The sequence below is a fragment of the Coregonus clupeaformis genome, unplaced genomic scaffold (assembly GCF_020615455.1).
Source record: "Coregonus clupeaformis isolate EN_2021a unplaced genomic scaffold, ASM2061545v1 scaf0515, whole genome shotgun sequence".
NCBI classification, from domain to species: domain Eukaryota; kingdom Metazoa; phylum Chordata; class Actinopteri; order Salmoniformes; family Salmonidae; genus Coregonus; species Coregonus clupeaformis.
In genome coordinates, this window is record NW_025533970.1 from 98,216 (window position 1) to 121,793 (window position 23,578).

The following is a 23,578-nucleotide window of genomic DNA, read 5'->3' on the forward strand; positions in this document are numbered from 1 at the left end:
TAGAATACTAGAATAGACATGAACCGTCTTAGGATGGGATAAAGGTCAGACATTTTGGTCAGGAAGTTGGTCAACCAGTTTGCCAGTGATAAGATACAGTATTGTGTAAAATAATGAATTTGAAGAATTTATCTGCACTGTATGTTTGTTAGCTAGCTAGCAAGCCAGTTTGAGGAATGATTCCATAAACGTTTCAGATTAACTGCACATATGGCAACATTCCATTCAAACATTGCAGTCAATCCACAGCCATACACTGGCTGAAATCAGTTGATATGATTTAGACAAGTTGTACATTTACAAGTACTGATATTGTATCATATACTGTAATAGCACTCACAGCTTTCCAATAAAACATTTTTTTAAATGTATGGTCTGTTTTCATATATATTAGAGGCTATTTATACAGAAAATTGGTATTAAACCCATATAAACGATATTTATAATTCTATGACAATATTTAAGGTTGCCAATAATTCTATTACACAATGTCTGATATATCACATGCCTTACTTTTATTGTCCTGCAGAAGTCAAATCAGGATTATGCCTCTACTGCCATTCATTCCAATTAGCCTGGTTTGAGTTTCTCCCTGACCAATATGGCTGCCATTTTCACCCCATTCTGGAACTTCGAGGGTTTATGATATAGCCCCTCTAGTAATTTAACAGGATGTTTATGCTTATTATCTCATGATCATCATGGATAGATCTTTACTGCACAGAAGACCATTTGTCGCTAACACAAAGGTCAAGGTCAATTGACTAAAGATCAGTGTTGCTCAGCCTCTCAGAATCATAGGGATACCATTCCTGTGCAGAAAGCAGCTTGTTTCTAGGAAGAAAAAAGTTATATAGACCAAGGTCAAGGTCAAATTGCGGGGGTCAAATTGACCCAGAACATCATGGATGTCACTATTCCAGTACTGAGTCTAATTTTCTTAATGTATTTTTTATTAGGTGTTTACAAGTTAGGAAGGTAGATGAAGGTTCATGGTGGAAAAATTATGTAAAATATAATTTTAGTGATTTCAAACTGTTTCCGGGTCGCAGAACACAAAGGAAGGGTTAACAAACCAATCAAGGCATGTCAAAGGTAAAAGTGCCTGAGCATCAAACGTCACATTTTTCCCTGATGGGTTTTGGTTATTTGGTCATGGGGAAATCATTTTGGAATTCAGGTATTTGCAATTTATTAAAAAAGTTATTTGTAGAAGTGACTGGCTTGGCTTTTGACTTTTTGATTATGTTATGTCGTCATATTCATACTGTAGGTGAGTTATTTATGGTTGTCATGTCTGACATTTTTAATTGGCCAATTTTATGTTTGTCAAGAAGAGTGATATTATAGTCTTTCACTTTATCTCATGTTGAATGACATTTTTAAGCTCTTCAATGCATCATCAGGTGTTAATGTCTTCCAGTCCTCTGGGATATCAGCAGGAAATGCACCATCCTCTTTAGCAATTGTCTCATTGAATGTAGCCATCACATACTTCCAGTAGTCTGCAGCCTCCATGCTGCTATCTCCATCTATGTTCCAGTCAGGGTAATATGTCTGGTAGTCCTTATAGGGGTGATATTGCCGTCCTGCAGCTGTCTCCTGCACAAAGAAGCTTTGGCTGCTAACCACAAGAGATGAACATATGTCAATCATTAATTTCTGTGAAAACGTACTCCTCCAACCACGGATACCTTCTGAACGGTGAATGGAGGAAAAGTGTTTGTCGTGCTGCTTCCCCCCTGCTTCACAGGGTGCACCACAGAAAGGACATATTTTCCCACAGCCAAAAAGAGTAGTGAACATCTTGTCCTGAGGCTTGAATGGCAGAGATCTGAGTCTCTCTTTGATGTCTCCTCCCTTGTCGTACTCAGCTGCCAGTGACTGTTCCATTTCTCCCACAGAAATGGTGAGGTAGTCAGCAAACTGTGCTGTGTTAGCAGAGTAGTTCAGTGTCATGATGGAATTCAGAGCATCCTTTGGAAAGACAAGCTTCTCTCTAAGGGCACGGCATATGTTCTGAATGAACGTCTTCATGTCAGTTACAGTGTGAGTTGTATATCTGAGGTTTGAAATTGCTTCAGTGATTATCTTGACTATCTCTCGAAGATGTTTCTTCTCCAATTTCTCTCGTCTGCTTTCCTTTGAGAGTTGTTGGACAATCTGGTCAAACAGCCAGTCCTTCACAAAGCTTTCATAATTGCGTATGTACCCTTTATATTTCTCATATTTTCCATCTGTCAGGAGTTGTTTCAAAATGGAGAACTGGAAGGCCGTCCGTGTGCTGTAATCCTCTGACCCTTTACCGGTCTTCATGTAATCAACCACATCAGGACCAAGAAATTTGGTCACATATTCCTTTACAGCTGGCTGTATACACAGCTTTGTGAAATCCTCAGCTTTCTTTTGGCACTGGTCTCGGTCATGGAACAAAAGTATGAAGTCAGCTTGGTAGATGTACTTGGACAGCTCTAGACACTTCCTTGGGTCATTGACTTCAATGAAATCATCATGCATCTTCTGGAACTCTCTGGCTGCTCTGCCACAGATGTGTAGCTTCAGAGAAACATCACATTCCTCACTGACTTTAACATTCTCGTGTTGTTGCAATGTTTCATCAATCTTGTTCAGCAGCTCTTTGATGTAAGTATCATAGTAATCTGTTTTGTTTTCCACCTTCTGGGTTACAAAGTCCTGACACTGTGTTATGATGATGTCACAAAACTGTTGCATTTTTGTCATTTGATGGTCTGGAACCAAGTGCTTTATTAAACCTTTTTCCCACCAAACCCCTGACTCCACAACAAAGGGGTTTCTACCACAATCCACCAAACTGTTTTCAACCAACATACTATTGACATAACCCGGCCTTGCAGATAAATGATCTTGTAACTTGAGAAAGGCATCCTGAGCCACATCTCTTCTTGGGAGTCCTCTGAATTTGATCTCAGATAGAGTTTTCTTCCACATGCTTTCAAATTCTTCTCTGAGGGCCTGATCTGATAAATCTGTTTTTTTCTGTCTACAGTTTTGTAGCAAAGCCAGCACCTTCTTTTCTAGTGTATTTGCCTGTGAACTCTTGATTTCATCCAGTTTGGCCATTCCCTCTTTGATCTCAACAGCATCATGTAGAGTTTTACTAACTGTGTTTTCTGTCTCTCGTCTCAGTGTTTTGGCACTGGCCACAAAGCCTTCCCTGTAATTTTCCACCAGATTGACATGGCCATCTTGCTTTTCAAAGTATTTCACAAGATTGTGTTGAATTTCTTTTTCTTCTAATGCCAGCTTCTTTGATGCTTCCGTCATCTGGTTCGTCAGCACATCTCTTATGCTCATTTGGTCATTTTGATCTGTTATGCAGAAATTTGACATTTTAGTTTCAGCACCCACCATCCATGTATACATCTCCCTCTGGAAGGCCCATTCCCAACCATTGTACTCGAGCATAATCTGGAGTATGCATCTGCAACCAAGCTGTTTCTGAAACTGAAGATGAATTTCTCATATTTCACAGACTCCCACAAGCTTTGTATCCACTTCAGGAAATGTGTCATGTCATCATTACTCTGACATTGTCTTAAATCTTGCATCAAGCTCTTTTTGAAATCATACACAGCTTCACTGTAGCCTGCATTGACTGGAGCCATAGGGGGAGTCCCATGCCAGAGTCCTGGGATGTAGCAGTTGCTTGTGTCTGGATCATACTCCATCACATCAGTGAACTTGGTGATATTCTCCTTCTTCTCCATTCTGGCTGCTGCCTGGGTCATTTCATTCAACTGTTCCAACAACTTCTTCCTGTCCCTCATGTTGTTGTCATGAGCAGACATGTCTGACACATTCTGGTGCAGGAAATGATATACTGGCTTCTTCCCCACTTCCTTCATCCTGATAAAAGCATGAACAACAATCTGTAAAATGTCTTTCATCTCTGTGGCATTCTCCATGGCAATATTGATAATCGTAACATCACTGAGTCCTATCACCAGTGTGGCCAGTTCATTGTCATGTTCATAGCTATCATCTAGTTGAGCCAGCTCTGGTGATTTCAACCCCTCTGTGTCAATGATCATGATGAAGTCATATTTCAGCTCCTCCTTGAGTTCTTTGTTGACTTTAATCAGTAGCATGAAAGCCCCTCTGGTGCATCTTCCACTGCTGACAGCAAACTGGACCCCAAACATGGTGTTGAGGAGAGTGGACTTCCCAGTGCCTTGGACCCCTAAAACTGAGACAACCAGGATCTTGCTGTTAGAGTCCACAAGAGTATGAAGCTGAGTCAGTACAGCTGATATCCATTTCAGAGGGATATTTGATGCATCTCCATCCACAAGCTCAATGGGGAAACCATCCAACAGCATCTGAGCACACAATCCAGGGAGATGCTCCATCTGTCTCCTTTTAGGGCTGTCTTCAGGGAGGGAGCAGGAGGCTTCATACAGCTGGCCCAACTCACGAAGAAAGTGTTCAAGTCCCAGGGAACAGTCAGATATTTGCCTATCCAAATCTGCAATGTCTTTTTTATCTGCAGATTCTTTTCCCTGAAGCATTTTATACTTTTCTCGTAAACCAGACAGATTCTGCCGTGACAGATTGTCCAAATATATCCGCATCCATTTGAGGAAATAGAGTCGCTCCACTTCTGAACTTGACATGCCGATTATGAAATGTGTCATTGCATCTGTCATATGAAAGCTTTGTTGCTTCTCTCTCAGTTCTATTTTCCTTTTCTTCAGAGAGCTCTTGTAGTGTTCAATTTCTTGTTTGCCTGCATTTCTCAGTCTACATCTCTCCTTCTCCAACTGGGAAAGCTCTTTCCAGGCTTGCCCTTGTAAGGGTAGTTGCTTGTCTTTGAATTGTACTGTGTCTTTTATGTTGCTGGTGATTTTATCTGCCATCTTCCTGGCACTCTGACACTCTTTACGGTCTTCATCAACCAAAATCCCACTCTGACGAGCAATACCAGACATTTTTTCAATTGTCAATTGGTTTTGCCATATTTCAATGATGTCACCCACAGATGACTGCAGGGTTTTGACAAATGCTGCTTCATTCCGTCCCTTCTTTTCTATTACATGTGTTACTTTGTCTCCTGTGAATGTTTTTCTCTGAGAGTTAACAACCAGAAATAACTCTGTGTTTATGTCTTTCAGAACCTCAGAACCTGCCTCTAATTCATCACTAAACATGTAAATTGCTGCTGATGTTTGACACAGAAAGGAAAACTGTGTCTTAAAGGACCTGATGTCTCCTCTGAGATTAGCAAAAGCCACAGGCTTAGTGAACATGTCTATGTTTCTGTTCCCACATGGAAAGTACCAGCTGATTTCAACCAGACCATCTGAGATTCTGCGAGGGACATCGCCAAATTCCATATCATGATGGACAAATGTGTCAGGATTACTTAGCAGTTTGTTCAACATATTAGACTTGGACAAGCTGCTCACTCCAAGCCTAACAAAGGACACCATTGGGATATCAGAGAGAACTATTCTCTCCTCTATGAAGGACTTTGTGGCCGTTTGGGAAGAGGATCTAAACTTTTTCACTATGTCCCTCAAGGCCCACAGCATCAACGTGCTTTGTTCTGTGTCACAGTTTGGCAGCAGGAGAGGAACAGCAAACTGACACATGGACATTTTCAGGGCAATATCCTGCTGCAAGAAACTATCTGAACACAGAAACAGGGCAGTAATCAGGTCCAGTGGATTAATGACTTCCTGGACAGTGGACATACATTTGACACTCCTAACATTCACATTTACCATCATTAATTTCTTAAGGAAGGCCCCTGGAAGTGACTTCATAGTGTTAAGAGGTTCATCTGATGTAGTAGTAGCATTTATCTCAAGGACAGTCCTTAACGTCAGTTTGTTTTCATAATGATCTTCTAGTCCAGTCTTTGACAACAGCTCCATGAGACAGGTTTCTGTAAATAGAAAGGAAGATCAGGAAATAGGAAAGATCCAGGGAATTCACCATCATATATTTCTCATCAGGGAAGATACTGTACCTTTACATCCCATGCTGACACATGCTTTATGATTAGTTCATAGAGTCATTTTGATAACCACCAAATTCAACATATTTTACAAAAGGTTTTTCTATGTTGAAATTTGGTTACCATGATGACAATCCTGTGGTGTAATTTTTCTCCTCAAAACAACAGATTGTTGATTACTTTTTTCAAATCCAATGTATTTTCCATGTAGATTCCATGTCACAATACATTGACAAATTATGTTTAAATATAGTTGATTAAACCAGTATTTTGCCCAGACAATACTTAAGTAGTGTACTTCCTTACTTGTGGTGAGGGTTGTTGACACCAGTTTACTTTCCTTTCCATTTTCCAGCACAGTGCAGACAGTGACAGAGTACTGACTACCACCTTGCAGGTCAGAAAGACTGATGCTGTGTGAAGATGTGGTAGTGATGTGGGGTTCTGTCCCTGGACAGCGGTAGGAGATCTGGTAATGATGTTGGGTTTGGTCCAATCCTGGTGCCTGGCTCCAGCTAACAGCAGCTGATGTGGAGTCTAGTGATTTAACAGTCAGCTGGTCTGGAACAGGAAGTACTAAGAGGAAACACATTATTGTGAGTGATACAGTTTAAAGTTATTTAATATGCCCATTAGTTTTATTTTGTCCCTATGCTTGGATGCATTATTTGCGGTTGAATTGATAATATAATAATAATAATAATAATATAATAATAATATAGATGACATGTTGGCGGTAGCCTACCTGACTTTCTGCCTGTAATGTGTAAAGGCCCCCTAATCATGGACATCGGAAACCAAGTGGAATCTGTTTGGGAACATCAATATTAACATGTTTTTACAACTAAATATATTTAATTAATCTGTTGACAGCCCCTCTCTCTGCACGCTCGAGAAAGGAATGAAGGAGAGAGAGAAGAGGCGATGGAAACACTGTGGTGAGATATTCTGTAGCTAAAGGTAATATGTCAGCCTAGAGGTGTTCCGGCACCTCCCAATTTACAAATGAAGCACTGAATGTTGTGATAAGAAATGCTCTACACAATAAAAAGTGTTTTACACTGTACTACTGATAAAGTTAAAGCAAGCAAAGGCAGATCAACTCCTTGACATAATGACTCACAGGAATGGAAGAAAGCATGAACTCAGATATAATTAAAAGGTTTATTGATTTCAACACCAAACTGCATTATGAGATCTGTGGAATTCACCATCATATATTTCTGATCAGGAAAAAAAACTTTACACCCCATGCTGACACATCCATTATGATTACTTCATTTACATTATAGTCATTTGACAACTACTCAAAGTTATATAATATTTTGAACCAGAAATAATACTTAAATAGAGTACTTCCTTACTTGTGGTGAGGGTTGCAGAGACCAGTTGACTTTGCCTTCCATTTTCCAACACAGTGCAGACAGTGACAGAGTACTGAGTACCACCTTGCAGGTCAGAGAGAGTGATGCTGTGTGAATATGTGGTAGTGATGTGTGGTTCTGTCCCTGGACAGTGGTAGGAGATCTGGTAATGATGTTGGGTTTGGTCCAATCCTGGTGGCTGGCTCCAGCTAATAGTAGCTGATGTGGTGTCTACTGAGTTAACAGTCAGCTGGTCTGGAGCTGGGGGTACTAAGGGAACATACATTAATATCAGGGTTACAGTTTATCTCCAGAAATACACTACAGGAGGAAAAGTAAAAATGGCCGGCTTCCTTTTGATATGGGAAGAAATAAGCTAAAAAATAGAAGTCACACAACAACAAAAAATGGTTCTGTAGAAAATCCAAATAACAAGGTGTGGATACCAAAGGTTGTTTTCAATTTCAACTTATTTTAGAAGAAATAGGGAATTATTGTTAATGTTTCCGCTATATTAATGTATTATATATTACATATATAATTTAATAGTAATATTAATTTAGCAAAGGTGCTACCACCAGGACCAATAAAGTATAAATATACATATAAATAAATTATAAATATACAGTGCCTTGCATACATATTCTCCCCCCTTTTCATTTGATTTGTCAACAATCTGAAAAATATTCTGTAATGTCAGTGGAAGATATTGTTTAAGATTAATACAAATTTTATAACTACAATAAAGTTCATATATAGTTTCATAAGTATTCATCCCTTTTGTTTAGTCAAGTCTAAATTAGTTCAAGAGTAAAAGGTGGTTTAACAAATCACATAATAAGTTACATGGACTCACTCTGTGTGAAATAATAGGGGTTGACATGATTTTTGAATGATTTCCCCTTCCTCTGTCCCCAATACATACTACATCTGTAAGGTCCCTCAGTCAAGTATTGAATTTCAACCACAGATTCAACTACAAAGACCAGGGATATTTTCAAAAGCCTCATAAAGAAGGGAAGTAATTGTTAGATGGGTAACAATAACAAATCACACATTGAATATCTATTTAAGCATGTTCAAGTTAATAATTATACTGTGGATGATGTACTAAACCACCCAGACAGAAAGACACAGTCGTCCTTCTGAACGGTGCTGCAGGACAGGAATGAAACTGCTCAGGGATGTTACCCTGAGGACATTGGTGATTTTAAAACAGTTACAGAATTCAATGGCTGTGATGGGAGAAAACTGAGGATAAATCAACAACATTGTAGTGACTCACAATAATGACATAAATGACAGAGGGAAAAGAATAATACAAATATACAGTGCCTTGCAAAAGTTTTCATCCCTCTTGGCCTTTTTCCTATTTTGTTGCATTACAACCTGTAATTTAAATGGATTGTTAGTTGGATTTAATGTAATGTACATACACAAAATAGTCCAAATTGGTGAAGTGAAATGAAAAAAATAACTTGTTTCAAAAAATTCTAACAAATAAATAACGGAAAAGTAGTGTGTGCATATGTATTCAACCCCTTTGCTATGAAGCCCCTAAATATGATCTGGTGCAACCAATTACCTTCAGAAGTCACATAATTAGTTAAATAAAGTCCACCTGTGTGCAATCTAAGTGTCACATGATCTGTCACATGATCTCAGTATATATACACACCTGTTCTGAAAGGCCCCAGAGTCTGCAACACCACTAAGCAAGGGGCACCACCAAGCAAGCGACACCATGAAGACCAAGGAGCACTCCAAACAGGTCAGGGACAAAGTTGTGGAGAAGTACTGATCAGGGATGGGTTATAAAAAAAATATCCGAAACTTTGAACATCCAACGGAGCACCAATTAATCAATTTCTGTGTATGGGTGGTCCTCTGTAGCTCAGCTGGTAGAGCACGGCGCTTGTAACGCCAAGGTAGTGGGTTCAATCCCCGGGACCACCCATACACAAAAATTTATGCACGCATGACTGTAAGTCGCTTTGGATAACAGCGTCTGCTAAATGGCATATTATTTTTATATTTTATTTTTAAAAAATTTAAAGAATATGGCACCACAACAAACCTGCCAAGAGAGGGCCGGCCACCAAAACTCACGGACCAGGCAAGGAGGGCATTAATCAGAGAGGCAACAAAGAGACCAAAGATAACCCTGACGGAGCTGCAAAGCTCCACAGAGGAGATTGGAGTATCTGTCCATAGGACCACTTTAAGCCGTACACTCCACAGAGCTGGGCTTTACGGAAGTGGCCAGAAAAATGCCTTTGCTTAAAGAAAAAAAATAAGCAAACACGTTTGGTGTTCGCTAAAAGCCATGTGGGAGACTCCCAAAACATATGTAAGAAGGTACTCTGGTCAGATGAGACTAAAATTGAGCTTTTTGGCCATCAAGGAAAACGCTATGTCTGGCGCAAACCCAACACCTCTCATCACCCCGAGAACACCATCCATGTTTTTCATCGGCAGGGACTGGGAAACTGGTCAGAATTGAAGGAATGATGGATGGCGCTAAATAAAGAGATATTCTTGAGGGAAACCTGTTTCAGTCTTCCAGAGATTTGAGACTGGGATGGAGGTTCACCTTCCAGCAGGACAATGACCCTAAGCATAGTGCTAAAGCAACATTTAAGTAGTTTAAGGGGAAACATTTAAATGTCTTGGAATGGCCTAGTCAAAGCCCAGACCACCTCAATCCAATTGAGAATCTGTGGTATGACTTAAAGATTGCTGTACACCAGCAGAACCCATCCAACTTGAAGGAGCTGGAGCAGTTTTACCTTGAAGAATGGGCAAAAATCCAAGTGGCCAAGCTTATAGAGACACCCCAAGAGACTTGCAGCTGTAATTGCTGCAAAAGGTGGCTCTACAAAGAATTGACTTTGGTGGGGGGGTGAATAGTTATGCACGCTCAGGTTCTGTTTTTTGTCTTATTTCTTGTTTGTTTCACAATAAAAAACATTTTGCATCTTCAAAGTGGTAGGCATGTGGTATAAATCAAATGATACAATCCCCCCCAAAAACTCAATTTAAATTCCAGGTTGTAAGGCAACAAAAATAGAAAAATGCCAAGGGGGTGTATACTTTCGCAAGCCACTGTACATAATACAAATAATCCAAAACATGCATCTTGTATGCAACGAGGCACAAAAGTCATACTGTAAAAAAACACGGCAAAGGAATATACTTTTTGGTCTAAATGCAAAGCCTTATCTTTGGGGCAAATCCAACACAACACATCACTGAGTAACTGCCTCCTTATTTTCAAGCATGGTGGTGGCTGCATCATGGAATGGAGTGGCTGCATCATGGAATGGGTATGCTTGACATCAACAAAGACTGGGGAGTTATTCAGGATGAAATGAAACAGGATGGAGCTAAGCACAGGCAAACTCCTAGAGGAAAACCTGCTTCAGTCTGCATTGCAACAGACACTGGGAGACGAATGTCGATGAATAGCCATGAATAATTTTAAAAAGAATAATGGGCAAATATTGCACAATACAGGTGTGCAAAGCTCTTGTGAGACATAACCAAGATGACTCACATCTCTAATCCCTGCCAAATGTATTTCTAACATGTATTTACTCAGGGGGGGTGACTACTTATGTAATCAATGTATAATAGTGTTTTATTTTTCATTCATCTTAATTACATTTACATTTTAGTCATTTAGCAGACGCTCTTATCCAGAGCGACTTACAGTTAGTGCATACATTATTATTTGTTCATACCCCATGTGGGAAACGAACCCACAACCCTGGCGTTGCAAACGCCATGCTCTTTGATCAACTGAGCTACATCCCTGCCGGCCATTCCCTCCCCTACCCTGGACGACGCTGGGCCAATTGCACGCCGCCCCATGGGTCTCCCGGTCGCGGCCGGCTACGACAGAGCCTAAATATATATAATATTTCTTCAACTTTTACATAGGTGTATTTTGAGTAGATTGTTGATAAAAGCTATGACAATTAAATACATTTGAATTCCAGGTTGTAACACAATAAAATGTGGAAAAGGGGGGTGAATACTTATGCAAGGCACTTTAAATGAAAACAATGCAGTCATTACAAATTATCTCCATAATAAAAAGTGTTTTAAACTGTACATTGGATAAAGTTAAATCAAGCAGAATCCTTTTTATAACTAGTCGAAGTTATATCAACTTTGACACCACAAATAATACTTAATAAGTAGAGTACTTCCTTACCTGTGGTGAGGGTTGTTGACACCAATTGACTTTTCTTTCCATTTTCCATCACAGTGCAGACAGTGACAGAGTACTGAGTACCATGTTGCAGGTCAGAGAGAGTGATGCTGGGTGAGGATGTGGTAGTGATGTGTGGTTCTGTTCCTGGACAGTGGTAGGAGATCTGGTAATGATGTTGGGTTTGGTCCAGTCCTGGTGGCTGGCTCCAGCTAACAGCAGCTGATGTGGTGTCCACTGAGTCAACAGTCAGCTGGTCTGGAGCAAGGATAACTAGTGGAAACACATTATTGTTCCTTGGGTTAGTTCTTATTATACAATTTCAATGTAGAACCCCAAGTCCCTCTCAAACTGCCTCATACAGTTCCTTTGTTCCCCCCCCCATACACGCCGAGACCGGCTCAATCGATGCCTCCAATGACGCTATCTCTTTCATTGTTACACAACGCTTAGGGTTACCTGAACTGTACTCATATCCTTCCATATCCTTTTCTGTACATAATGCCCTGAATCTTTTCTACAACGCCCGGAGAACTGCCCCCTTTATTCTATGTACCCAACGCACTAGAAGACCAGTTCTTAAAGCCTTTAGTCGTATCCTTATTCTAGTCCTCCTCTGTTCCTCTGGTGATGTAGAGGCTAACCCAGGCCCTGCAGCCCCCAGTATCACTCCTACTCCCCAGTAGCTATCATTTGTTGACTTCTGTAACCGTAAAAGTCTTGGTTTTCTGCACATAAATATCAGAAGCCTCCTTCCTAAGTTTGAGTTATTCACTGCGTTAGCACACTCCGCCAACCCTGATGTTCTAGCAGTGTCTGAATCCTGGCTTAGGAAGGCCACCAAAAATTCTGAAATGTCCATCCCCAACTATAACATTTTCCGTCTAGATAGAACTGCCAAAGGGGGTGGAGTTGCAATCTACTGTAGAGATAGCCTGCAGAGCTCCATCATACTATCCAGGTCTGTGCCCAAACAGTTTGAGCTTCTACTTCTAAAAATCCACCTTTCCAGAAATAAATCTCTCACTGTTGCCGCTTGCTACAGACCCCCTCAGCCCCCAGCTGTGCCCTGGACACCATATGTGAATTGATCGCCCCCATCTATCCTCAGAGTTCGTACTGCTTGGTGACCTAAATTGGGATATGCTTAACACCCCGGCCATCCTACAATCTAAACTAGATGCCCTCAATCTCACACAAATTATCAACGAACCTACCAGGTACAACCCTAAATCCGTAAACATGGGTACCCTCATAGATATCATCCTGACTAACTTACCCTCTAAATACACCTCCGCTGTCTTCAACCAGGATCTCAGCGATCACTGCCTTATTGCCTGCGTCCCGTAACGGGTCCGCGGTCAAACGACCACCCTCATCACTGTCAAACGCTCCCAAAAACACTTCAGCGAGCAGGCCTTCCTAATTGACCTGGCCCAGGTATCCTGGATGGATATAGATCTCATTCCGTCAGTAGAGGATGCCTGGTTGTTCTTTAAAAGTAATTTCCTCTCAATCTTAAATAGACATGCCCCCATTCAAGAAATACAGAACTAAGAACAGATATAGCCCCTGGTTCTCCTCAGACTTGACTGCCCTTGACCAGCACAAAAACATCCTGTGGCGTACTGCATTAGCATCAAATAGCCCCCGCGATATGCAACTTTTCAGGGAAGTTAGGAACCGATATACACAAGCAGTTAGGAAAGCAAAGGCTAACTTTTTCAAACAGAAATTTGCATCCTGTAGCACTAACTCCAAAGTTTTGGGACACTGTAAAGTCCATGGAAAATAAGAGCACTTCCTCCCAGCTGCCCACTGCACTGAGGCTAGAAACACTATCACCACCGATAAATCTACAATAATCGAGAATTTCAACAAGCATTTTGCTACGGCTGGCCATGCTTTCCACCTGGCTACCACTACCCCGGCCACCAGCTCTGCACCCTCCGCTGCAACTTACCCATGCCCCCCGCTTCTCCTTCACACAAATCCAGACAGCTGATGTTCTAAAAGAGCTGCAAAATCTGGACCCCTACAAATCATCTGGGCTAGACAATCTGGACCCTTTCTTTTCTAAAACTAGCCGCCGAAATTGTCGCAACCCCTATTACTAGCCTGTTCAACCTCTCTTTCGTAACGTCTGAGATCCCCAGAGATTGGAAAGCTGCCGCGGTCATCCCCTCTTCAAAGGGGGTGACACTCTAGATCCAAACTGTTACAGACCCATATCCATCCTGCCCTGCCTTTCAAAAAGTTTTTGAAAGCCAAGTCAACAAACAGATCACCGACCATTTCAATCCCACCGTACCTTCTCCGCTATGCAATCCGGTTTCCGAGCTGGTCATGGGTGCACTTCAGCCACGCTCAAGGTCCTAAACGATATTATAACCGCGATCGATAATAGACAGTACTGTGCAGCCGTCTTCATTGACCTGGCCAAGGCTTTCGACTCTGTCAACCACCGCATTCTTATTGGCAGACTAAATAGCCTTGGTTTCTCAAATGACTGCCTCGCCTGGTTCACCAACTACTTCTCAGATAGAGTTCAATGTGTCAAATCGGAGGGCCTGTTGTCTGGACCTATGGCAGTCTCTATGGGGGGTGCCACAGGGTTCAATTCTTGGGCCAACTCTTTTCTCTGTGTATATCAATGACGCGCTCTTGCTGCTGGTGACTCTCAGATCCACCTCTACGCAGACGACACCATTTTGTATACATCTGGCCCTTCATTGGACACTGTGTTAACAAACCTCCAAACGAGCTTCAATTCCATACAACACTCCTTCAGTAGCCTCCAACTGCTCTTAAACACTAGTAAAACTAAATGCATGCTCTTCAACCGAACGCTGCTTGCACCCGCCCACCCGACTAGAATCACTACTCTAGACGGGTCTGACCTAGAGTATGTGGACAACTACAAATATCTAGGTGTCTGGTTAGACTGTAAACTCTCCTTCCAGACTCACATTAAGAATCTCCAATCCAAAGTTAAATCTAGAATCGGTTTCCTATTTCGCAACAAAGCCTCCTTCACTCATGCTGCCAAACATGCCCTCGTAAAACTGACTATCCTACCGATCCCTTGACTTCGGCGATGTCATTTACAAAATAGCCTCCAACACTCTACTCAGCAAATTGGATGTTGTCTATCACAGTGCCATCCGTTTTGTCTCCAAAGCCCCATATAATACCCACCACTGTGACCTGTACGCTCTTGTTGGCTGGTCCTCACTACATATTCGTCGCCAAACCCACTGGCTCCAGGCCATCTATAAATCACTGCTAGGCAAATCCCGCCTTATCTTAGCTCATTGGTCACCATAGCAACACCCACCCGTAGTCTGCGCTCCAGCGGGTATATCTCACTGGTCATCCCCAAAGCCAACACCTCCTTTGGCCGCAATTCCTTCCAGTTCTCTGCTGCCAATGACTGGAACAAATTGCAAAAATCTCTGAAGCTGGAGACACTTATCTCCTCACTAACTTTAAGCATCAGTTGTCAGAGCACCTTACCGATCACTGCACCTGTACACAGCCCATCTGAAATTAGCCCGCCCCAACTACCTCATCCCTATATTGTTATTTATTTTGCTCATTTGTACCCCAGTATCTCTATTTGCACATCATCTCTTGCACATCATTCCAGTGTTAATACTAAATTGTAATTATTTTGCACTATAGCCTATTTTATTGCCTTACCTCCATAACTTGCTAAATTTGCACACACTGTATATATATGTATTTCTGTTTCTGTATTTTTGACTTTGTTTTGTTTTACCCCATATGTAACTCTGTGTTGTTGTTTTTTATCGCACTGCTTTGCTTTATCTTGGCCAGGTCGCAGTTGTAAATGAGAACTTGTTCTCAACTGGTTTACCTGGTTAAATAAAGGTGAAATAAAAAAATAAAAAAAAAAAATTGTCAGTGCTACAGTTTAAATCCAATTGCAATTCCTTTTGATATGGTAAGAAATATCCTAAAGCAGAAGTTGCATAACAGAGGTTAGATTTGTAACGTAACAAACATTACAAGTTTCTGTTATATTCATTAAGCTAAACTGTTGCCGCCACGCAAAAAAAGAAGAATGTTAATGACAAGAAAACTGTGACAAACAATAAAGACTTTCCAAAATGCTATATCTATTTTCAGAAATGTTGGTGAATGAGATTTTATTGTTTAAATAATCTATTAAAGAGAGTGTGTTTTTTCAAAATAAATGATGGCTTGTTGTATAATTAAGGTTGTTTAATGACAGACATATATTTGTTTAAAATCACTTCATGGTTTAATTTCAGAAAAACAAATATTAATGTTCTTTTTTTTGCAAAATTCTATTTATTCACCTCACTCTCAGAGAAATAAGTAGTACTGCTTGGTTTTGCAATGTCAAATGTAACAAATAACTACATTTTTAATAAAGAACTGTATAAACACACAGCATATACCGTACCAGTCAAAAGTTTGAACACACCTACTCATTCCAGGGTTTTTCTTTAGTTTTACTATTTTCTACATTGTAGACATCAAAACTATGAAATAACACATATGGAATCATCTAGTAAGCAAACAAAATGTTAAACATATCAAAATATATTTTATATTTGAGATTCTTCAAATAGCCATGCTTTGCCTTGATGACAGCTTTGCACACTCTTGGCATTCTCTCAACCAGCTTCATGAGGTAGTCACCTGGAAAACATTTCAATTAACAGGTGTGCCTTCTTAAAAAGTTAATTTGTGGAACTTCTTTCCTTCTTCCTTCAAAATTAATTTGAGCCAATCAGTTGTGTTGTGACAAGGTAGAGGGGGTGTACAGAAGATAGCCCTATTTGGTAAAAGACCAAGTCCATATTATGGCAAGAACAGTTTATATAAGCAAAGAGAAATGACAGTCCATCATTACTTTAAGACATGAATGTCAGTCAATCCGGAAAATGTCAAGAACTTTGAAAGTTTCTTCAAGTGCAGTCGCAAAAACCATCAAGCGCTATGATGAAACTGGCTCTCTTGAGGACCGCCACAGGAAAGGAAGACTGCTGCAGAGGAAAAGTACATTAGATTTACCAGCCTTAGAAATCGGCAATTAACTGCACCATCCGCCGTGTCTTTGTGAGACGCAGAGTAGGTGAATGGATAATCTCAGCATGTGTGGTTCCCACCGTGAAGCATGGAGGATGAGGTGTGATGGTGTGGGGGTGCTTTGCTGGTGACACTCTCAGTGATTTATTTAGAATTCAAGCACACTTAACCAGCATGGCTACCACAGCATTCTGCAGCAATACGCCATCCCATCTGTTTTGGGCTTAGTGGGACTATCATTTGTTTTTCAACAGGACAATGACCCAATACACCTCCAGGCTGTGTAAATGCTATTTTACCAAGAAGGAGAGTGATGGAGTGCTGCATCAGATGACCTGGCCTCCACAATCCCCTGACCTCATCCCAACTGAGATGGTTTGGAATGAGTAGAAAATAGTAAAAATAAAGAAAGACCCTGGAATGAGTAGGTGTGTCCAAACTTTTGACTGGAACTGTATTTCTCATCAAGGAAGATACTGTACATTTACGTCCCATTCTGACACATCCATTATGTTTAGTTTATATACATTAGTCATTTTGATAACTACTCAATGTTCAATAAACTTTGAAACAAGACATACAGTAATACTTAAGTAGGGTACGTCCTTACCTGTGGTGAGGGTTGTTGACACCTGTTGACTTTGCATTCCATTTTCCAACACAGTGCAGACAGTGACAGAGTACTGAGTGCCACATTGCAGGTCAGAGAGAGTGATGCTGTGTGAATTTGTGGTATATTTGTGTGGTTCTGTCCCTGAACAGTGGTAGGAGATCTGGTAATGATGTTGGGTTTGGTCGAATCCTGGTGGCTGGCTCCAACTGACAACAGCTGATGTGGTGTCCACTGAGTCAACAGTCAGCTGGTCTGGAGCAGGGACTACTAAGAGAAAATACATTATTGTTAAGAGCCATTTTGATAACTATTCAACTTTTGTCTGTAGCGTCCAAACGGTTTGGGTGTTTACATGTCGGTTGTTGTGCTCTAGGACTACCACAAGCTTCACAAGAACTGTCTGAAGGTAACCTGGTACCAAAAATAAATAAAAAGGAAGTATGGAAGTAGTTTTATCGCTAAAAAAGGGGTTAAATATCGGTTAAAACATTATTATTATTAATGTTTTGCAATTTCCTGAGCTTTCTTATATCTCTCAGATATACAGTAGGTCAGACACTTCAAAACATACTTCCACAATGCTTAGACTCTAGTTAATTCAGATATTATTATTTTTTAAACGTTAATTGATTTCAGTACCAAACTGCATTATATGATCTGGGAAATTCACCATCATACAAAAAATGAATGTACTGTGTGTACAGTCACCTCCAAAATTACTGGAACCCTTGATAAAGATGAGCAAAATATGAAATGCCAAGCTATATTGTATGCTAAAGAAATTGGGGAAATTGTATTATTTTATGCAAAAACAATAGGGTAGAATGTCAACACCACCCCCACGTACCTTCGCAAGAAAACACTAGCAGGGCCATCCGGATCCAGTCTAACTTAAAGGTAAACAAACCACAATGCAAACAGTTGCTAGCTAGCGATATCATCAGTCACCACTACACAAAAACTGTGTATACTGTTCCTCAATGTATTTCTTATTTGTGTAGTTTCCTCTTGAAAATCCACATGATTTCAGGGAAGTGCAAAACTCCGTAAGCTTCCACACATTCCAAACATTAGAAGAAGCTGCATTTGCTAGCTAAGTGAAAGTTTCTTTTTAAAAAATACAACCAAATACAGCTAGCTCTCTCTCGCTCTCTCGCTTCTCCTTAATTTTGGAAGAAATGAATTTGTCCATAACTGCTCAACTATTGTCTTTCTTTCTCTTTGAGTCAACTACTCACCACATTTTATGCACTGAAGTGCTAGCTAGCTGTAGCTTATTTTTTCAGTACTAGATTCATTCTCTGTTCCTTTGATTGGGTCGACAACATGTCAGTTCATGCTGTAAGAGCTCTGATAAGTTGGAGGACATCCTCCGGAAGTTGTCATAACATTTACATTTACGTCATTTAGCAGACGCTCTTAACCAGAGCGACTTACAAATTGGTGCATTCACCCTATAGCCAGTGAGATAACCACTTTACATTTTTATTTTTATTTTTTATTTATTAATTTTTTTTTTGGGGGGGTAGAAGGATTACTTTATCCTATCCCAGGTATTCCTTAAAGAGGTGGGGGTTTCAAATGTCTCCGGAAGGTGGTGAGTGACTCCGCTGTCCTGGCGTCGTGAGGGAGCTTGTTCCACCATTGGGGTGCCAGAGCAGCGAACAGTTTTGACTGGGCTGAGCGGGAACTATGCTTCCGCAGAGGAAGGGGAGCCAGCAGGCCAGAGGTGGATGAACGCAATGCCCTCGTTTGGGTGTAGGGACTGATCAGAGCCTGAAGGTACGGAGGTGCCGTTCCCCTCACTGCTCCATAGGCAAGCACCATGGTCTTGTAACGGATGCGAGCTTCAACTGGAAGCCAGTGGAGTGTGCGGAGGAGGGGGGTGACGTGAGAGAACTTGGGAAGGTTGAACACCAGACGGGCTGCGGCATTCTGGATGAGTTGTAGGGGTTTAATGGCACAGGCAGGGAGCCCAGCCAACAGCGAGTTGCAGTAATCCAGACGGGAGATGACAAGTGCCTGGATTAGGACCTGTGTAAGGCAGGGTCGTACTCTCCGAATGTTGTAGAGCATGAACCTGCAGGATCGGGTCACCGCCTTGATGTTAGCGGAGAACGACAGGGTGTTGTCCAGGGTCACGCCAAGGCTCTTCGCACTCTGGGTGGAGGACACAATGGAGTTGTCAACCGTGATGGCGAGATCATGGAACGGGCAGTCCTTCCCCGGGAGGAAGAGCAGCTCCGTCTTGCCAGGGTTCAGCTTGAGGTGGTGATCCGTCATCCATACTGATATGTCTGCCAGACATGCAGAGATGCGATTCACCACCTGGTTATCAGAAGGGGGAAAGGAGAAGATTAGTTGTGTATCGTCAGCGTAGCAATGATAGGAGAGTCCATGTAAGGATATGACAGAGCCAAGTGACTTGGTGTATAGGGAGAAAAGGAGAGGGCCTAGAACTGAGCCCTGGAGGACACCAGTGGTGAGAGCACGTGGTGCGGAGACAGCTTCTCGCCACGCCACTTGGTAGGAGCGACCGGTCAGGTAGGACGCAATCCAGGAGTGAGCCGCGCCGGAGATGCCCAGCTCGGAGAGGGTGGAGAGGGAGGATCTGATGGTTCACAGTATCAAAGGCAGCAGACAGGTCTAGAAGGACAAGAGCAGAGGAGAGAGAGAGTTAGCTTTAGCAGTGCGGAGAGCCTCCGTGACACAGAGAAGAGCAGTCTCAGTTGAATGACCAGTCCTGAAACCTGACTGGTTTGGATCAAGAAGGTCATTCTGAGAGAGATAGCAAGAGAGTTGGCTAAAGACGGCACGCTCAATAGTTTTGGAAAGAAAAGAAAGAAGGGATACTGGTCTGTAGTTGTTGACATCAGTGGGATCGAGTGTTGGTTTTTTGAGAAGGGGTGCAACTCTCGCTCTCTTGAAGACGGAAGGGACATAGCCAGCGGTCAAGGATGAGTTGATCAGCGAGGTGAGGTAGGGGAGAAGGTCACCGGAGATGGTCTGGAGAAGAGAGGAGGGGATGGGGTCAAGCGGGCAGGTTGTTGGGCGGCCTGCAGTCACTAGTCGCAAGATTTTATCTGGAGAGAGAGGGGAGAAAGAAGTCAAAGCATAGGGTAGGGCAGTGTGAGCAGGACCAGCAGTGTCATTAGACTTAACAAACGAGGATCGGATGTCGTCAACCTTCTTTTCAAAGTGGTTGACGAAGTGAGGAGAATGTGGCAAAGAGCTTCCTAGGGTTAGAGGCAGATGCTTGGAATTTAGAGTGGTAGAAAGTGGCCTTAGCAGCAGAAACAGATGAAGAAAATGTAGAGAGGAGGGAGTGAAAAGATACCAGGTCGGCAGGGAGTTTAGTTTTCTTCCATTTCCGCTCAGCTGCCCGGAGCTCTGTTCTGTGAGCTCGCAATGAGTCATCAAGCCACGGAGCTGGAGGGGAGGACCGAGCCGGCCGGGAGGATAGGGGACACAGGGAGTCAAAGGATGCAGAAAGGGAGGAGAGGAGGGTTGAGGAGGCAGAATCAGGAGATAGGAGGGAGAAGGATTGAGCAGAGGGAAGGGGCAGAGTGAGTAGTGTTGGAGGAGAGCGAGAGAGAAAAGGATACAAAGTAGTGGTCGGAGACATGGAGGGGAGTTGCAGTGAGATTAGTAGAAGAGCAACATCTAGTAAAGATGAAGTCAAGCGTATTGCCTGCCTTGTGAGTAGGGGGGGGGACGGTGAGAGGGTGAGGTCAAAAGAGGAGAGGAGTGGAAAGAAGGAGGCAGAGAGAAATGAGTCAAATGTAGACGTAGGGAGGTTGAAATCCCCCAAAACTGTGAAGAGTGAGCCATCCTCAGGAAAGGAACTTATCAAGGCGTCAAGCTCATTGATGAACTCTCCAAGGGAACCTGGAGGGCGATAGAGGACAAGGATATTAAGCTTAAATGGGATAGTGACTGTGACAGCGTGGAATTCAAATGAGGAGATAGACAGATGGGTTAGGGGAAAAATTGAGAATGACCACTTGGGAGAGATGAGGATTCCTGTGCCACCACCCCTCTGACCAGATGCTCTCGGGGTATGCGAGAACACATGGTCAGACGAGGAGAGAGCAGTAGGAGTAGCAGTGTTTTCAGTGGTAATCCATGTTTCCGTCAGCGCCAGGAAGTCGAGGGACTGGAGGGTAGCATAGGCTGGGATGAAGTCAGCCTTGTTGGCAGCAGAACGGCAGTTCCAGAGGCTGCCTGAGACCTGGAACTCCAGGTGTGTGGTGCGTGCAGGGACCACCAGGTTAGAGAGGCAGCAGCCACGCGGTGTGAGGCGTTTGTGTAGCCTGTGCAGAGAGGAGAGAACAGGGATAGGCAGAGGCATAGTTGACAGGCTGTAGCAGATGGCTACAATAATGCAGAGGAGATCGGAATGAAATGAACTAAACATCTGGGAAAGGAGAGAGCAGGGCCTCCCTTACCAAAAAAATATAACTCTCCCAACTTCCACCTCAGAAACTATAATTGTTTCACTGAACCACCCGAATAAAACTCTCCCAACTTCCACTTAAGAAATTAGAATTGTTGTAAACTACAGCGGTTCAATGTAGTTTACTGTGTAAGTCTATGGAAGGGGATGAGAACATGAGCCTCCTAGGTTTTGTATTGAAGTCAATGTACCAAGAGGAGGACAGAAGCTAGCTGTCATCCAGCTACACCATGGTGCTACCCTACAGAGGGCTGCTGAGGATACTGTAGACCTTCATTGCAAAACAATGTGTTTTAATCAATTATTTGGTGACGGATAACTAAATTTAATGTTTAACAATTTTTCTTTTTTTTATGAAATTCACTGAGGAGGATGGTCCTCCCCTTCCTTCTCTGAAGAGCCTCCACTGGTGTAACAAGATTTATCAGTCAACATCAATGATGAATGAACATGAATGAAAATACTCCAGCCCTGTTATTAGCATCTGGCCTTGTACCTGCCAGTAGTAGAAGTGCTGTGGCTTTAGCTCCAGATTGCCACACTGGAGCGTCAGGTAGAGGCAGTAAACATAACTCTTGCAGTTTGGTCACTTGATCCAGTCGGCCAAATGGTGGGCTCTCAATGGGGTCGTAGACCAGCCCGTCAGATGAAGACCCCAGCCAAAGGGCGTCAGGGTGGATTACAAACCCACATTGCATGTAGTTCACGTTCTTGATGTGGCAGTACTCACGGACAGCAGCAGGCTCCACGGCCAGACCCCTCCTCATCGCTGCCGTCTGAGGGGTTCCTTATTCATTCAGTCTTCCAGGTTCTCCGCTGAGCTCTGCTCTCGGACGTGGCAGACTTCCCTAAAGCAGAAGGAGGTTAGGCGTGGCCTTCTTAGTTTATGCCAGTCCAGTGAGGTGCTCTGCTCCTTGGTAGCGCCTTCACTGGTGTGAGCCATATCCCAGGTGGTCTCCAACTATCTGACATACAGCTGCTCCTTCTCACTGCTCACTAACATGCAGTGTGATGGCTCCAGTCTGTAGTATCACTGCTCACTAACATGCAGTGTGATGGCTCCAGTCTGTAGTATCACTGCTCACTAACATGCAGTGGATTGGCTCCAGTCTGTAGTATCACTACATGCAGGGTGATGGATCCAGTCTGTAGTATCACTGCTCACTAACATGCAGTGTGATGGCTCCAGTCTGTAGTATCACTGCTCACTAACATGCAGTGTGATGGCTCCAGTCTGTAGTAGTATTGACTGTATCTACTACTAGGGGGCTGAAACTTCCCTGCAAATGGATCTTCCAGCAAGACAATGAACCCAAGCACACATCAAAATCAAAATGGTAATTGCCCTCAAAATCCACATTTTGCAATGGCCATCTCTTTCTCCGGACTTACTTGAACCTCATTGAAAACCTGTGGTTTGAATTGAAGAGGGCAGTCCATAATCGCAGAATGAATGTGAAAAAAAATTATATATGGAGGAATGGTCTAAGATCCTTCGCAATGTGTTCTTCAATCTCATTAAACATAATAGAAAAAGGCTAATTTTTTATTACCTTTATTTAACTAGGCAAGTCAGTTAAGAACAAATTCTTATTTATTATTGTTTGGCCGGCCTACACCGGCCAAACCCGGACGATGCTGGGCCAATTGTGCGCCGCTCTATGGGACTCCAAATCACGTCCGGTTGTGATACAGCCTGGAATCGAACCAGGGGGTCTGTAGTGAAGCCTCAAGCACTGAGATGCAGTGCCTTAGACCGCTGCGCCACTGTTATCCTCACAAGGAGAGGGTGCACAAAGTATTGAAAACAGGCGTGCAGATAATTTTTGCACTTATCTTTTAAAAA

The 23,578-nt window shown here is 42.4% G+C and overlaps 1 protein-coding gene across 1 annotated transcript in view; it reads right to left on the bottom strand.

Annotated features, from left to right (window-relative positions):
- Window positions 1-22,499, bottom strand: part of LOC121535903 (interferon-induced very large GTPase 1-like) — a 60,511-nt gene extending 38,012 nt beyond the window's left edge. Inside the window, 6 exon segments of the mRNA XM_045215790.1 lie at window positions 1,496-1,624; window positions 1,805-2,700; window positions 3,070-3,455; window positions 3,458-5,929; window positions 6,308-6,451; window positions 22,229-22,499. Of these exon segments, the coding sequence (XP_045071725.1) occupies window positions 1,496-1,624; window positions 1,805-2,700; window positions 3,070-3,455; window positions 3,458-5,929; window positions 6,308-6,451; window positions 22,229-22,499 (4,298 nt within the window).
- Between the last annotated feature and the right edge of the window lie 1,079 nt (window positions 22,500-23,578).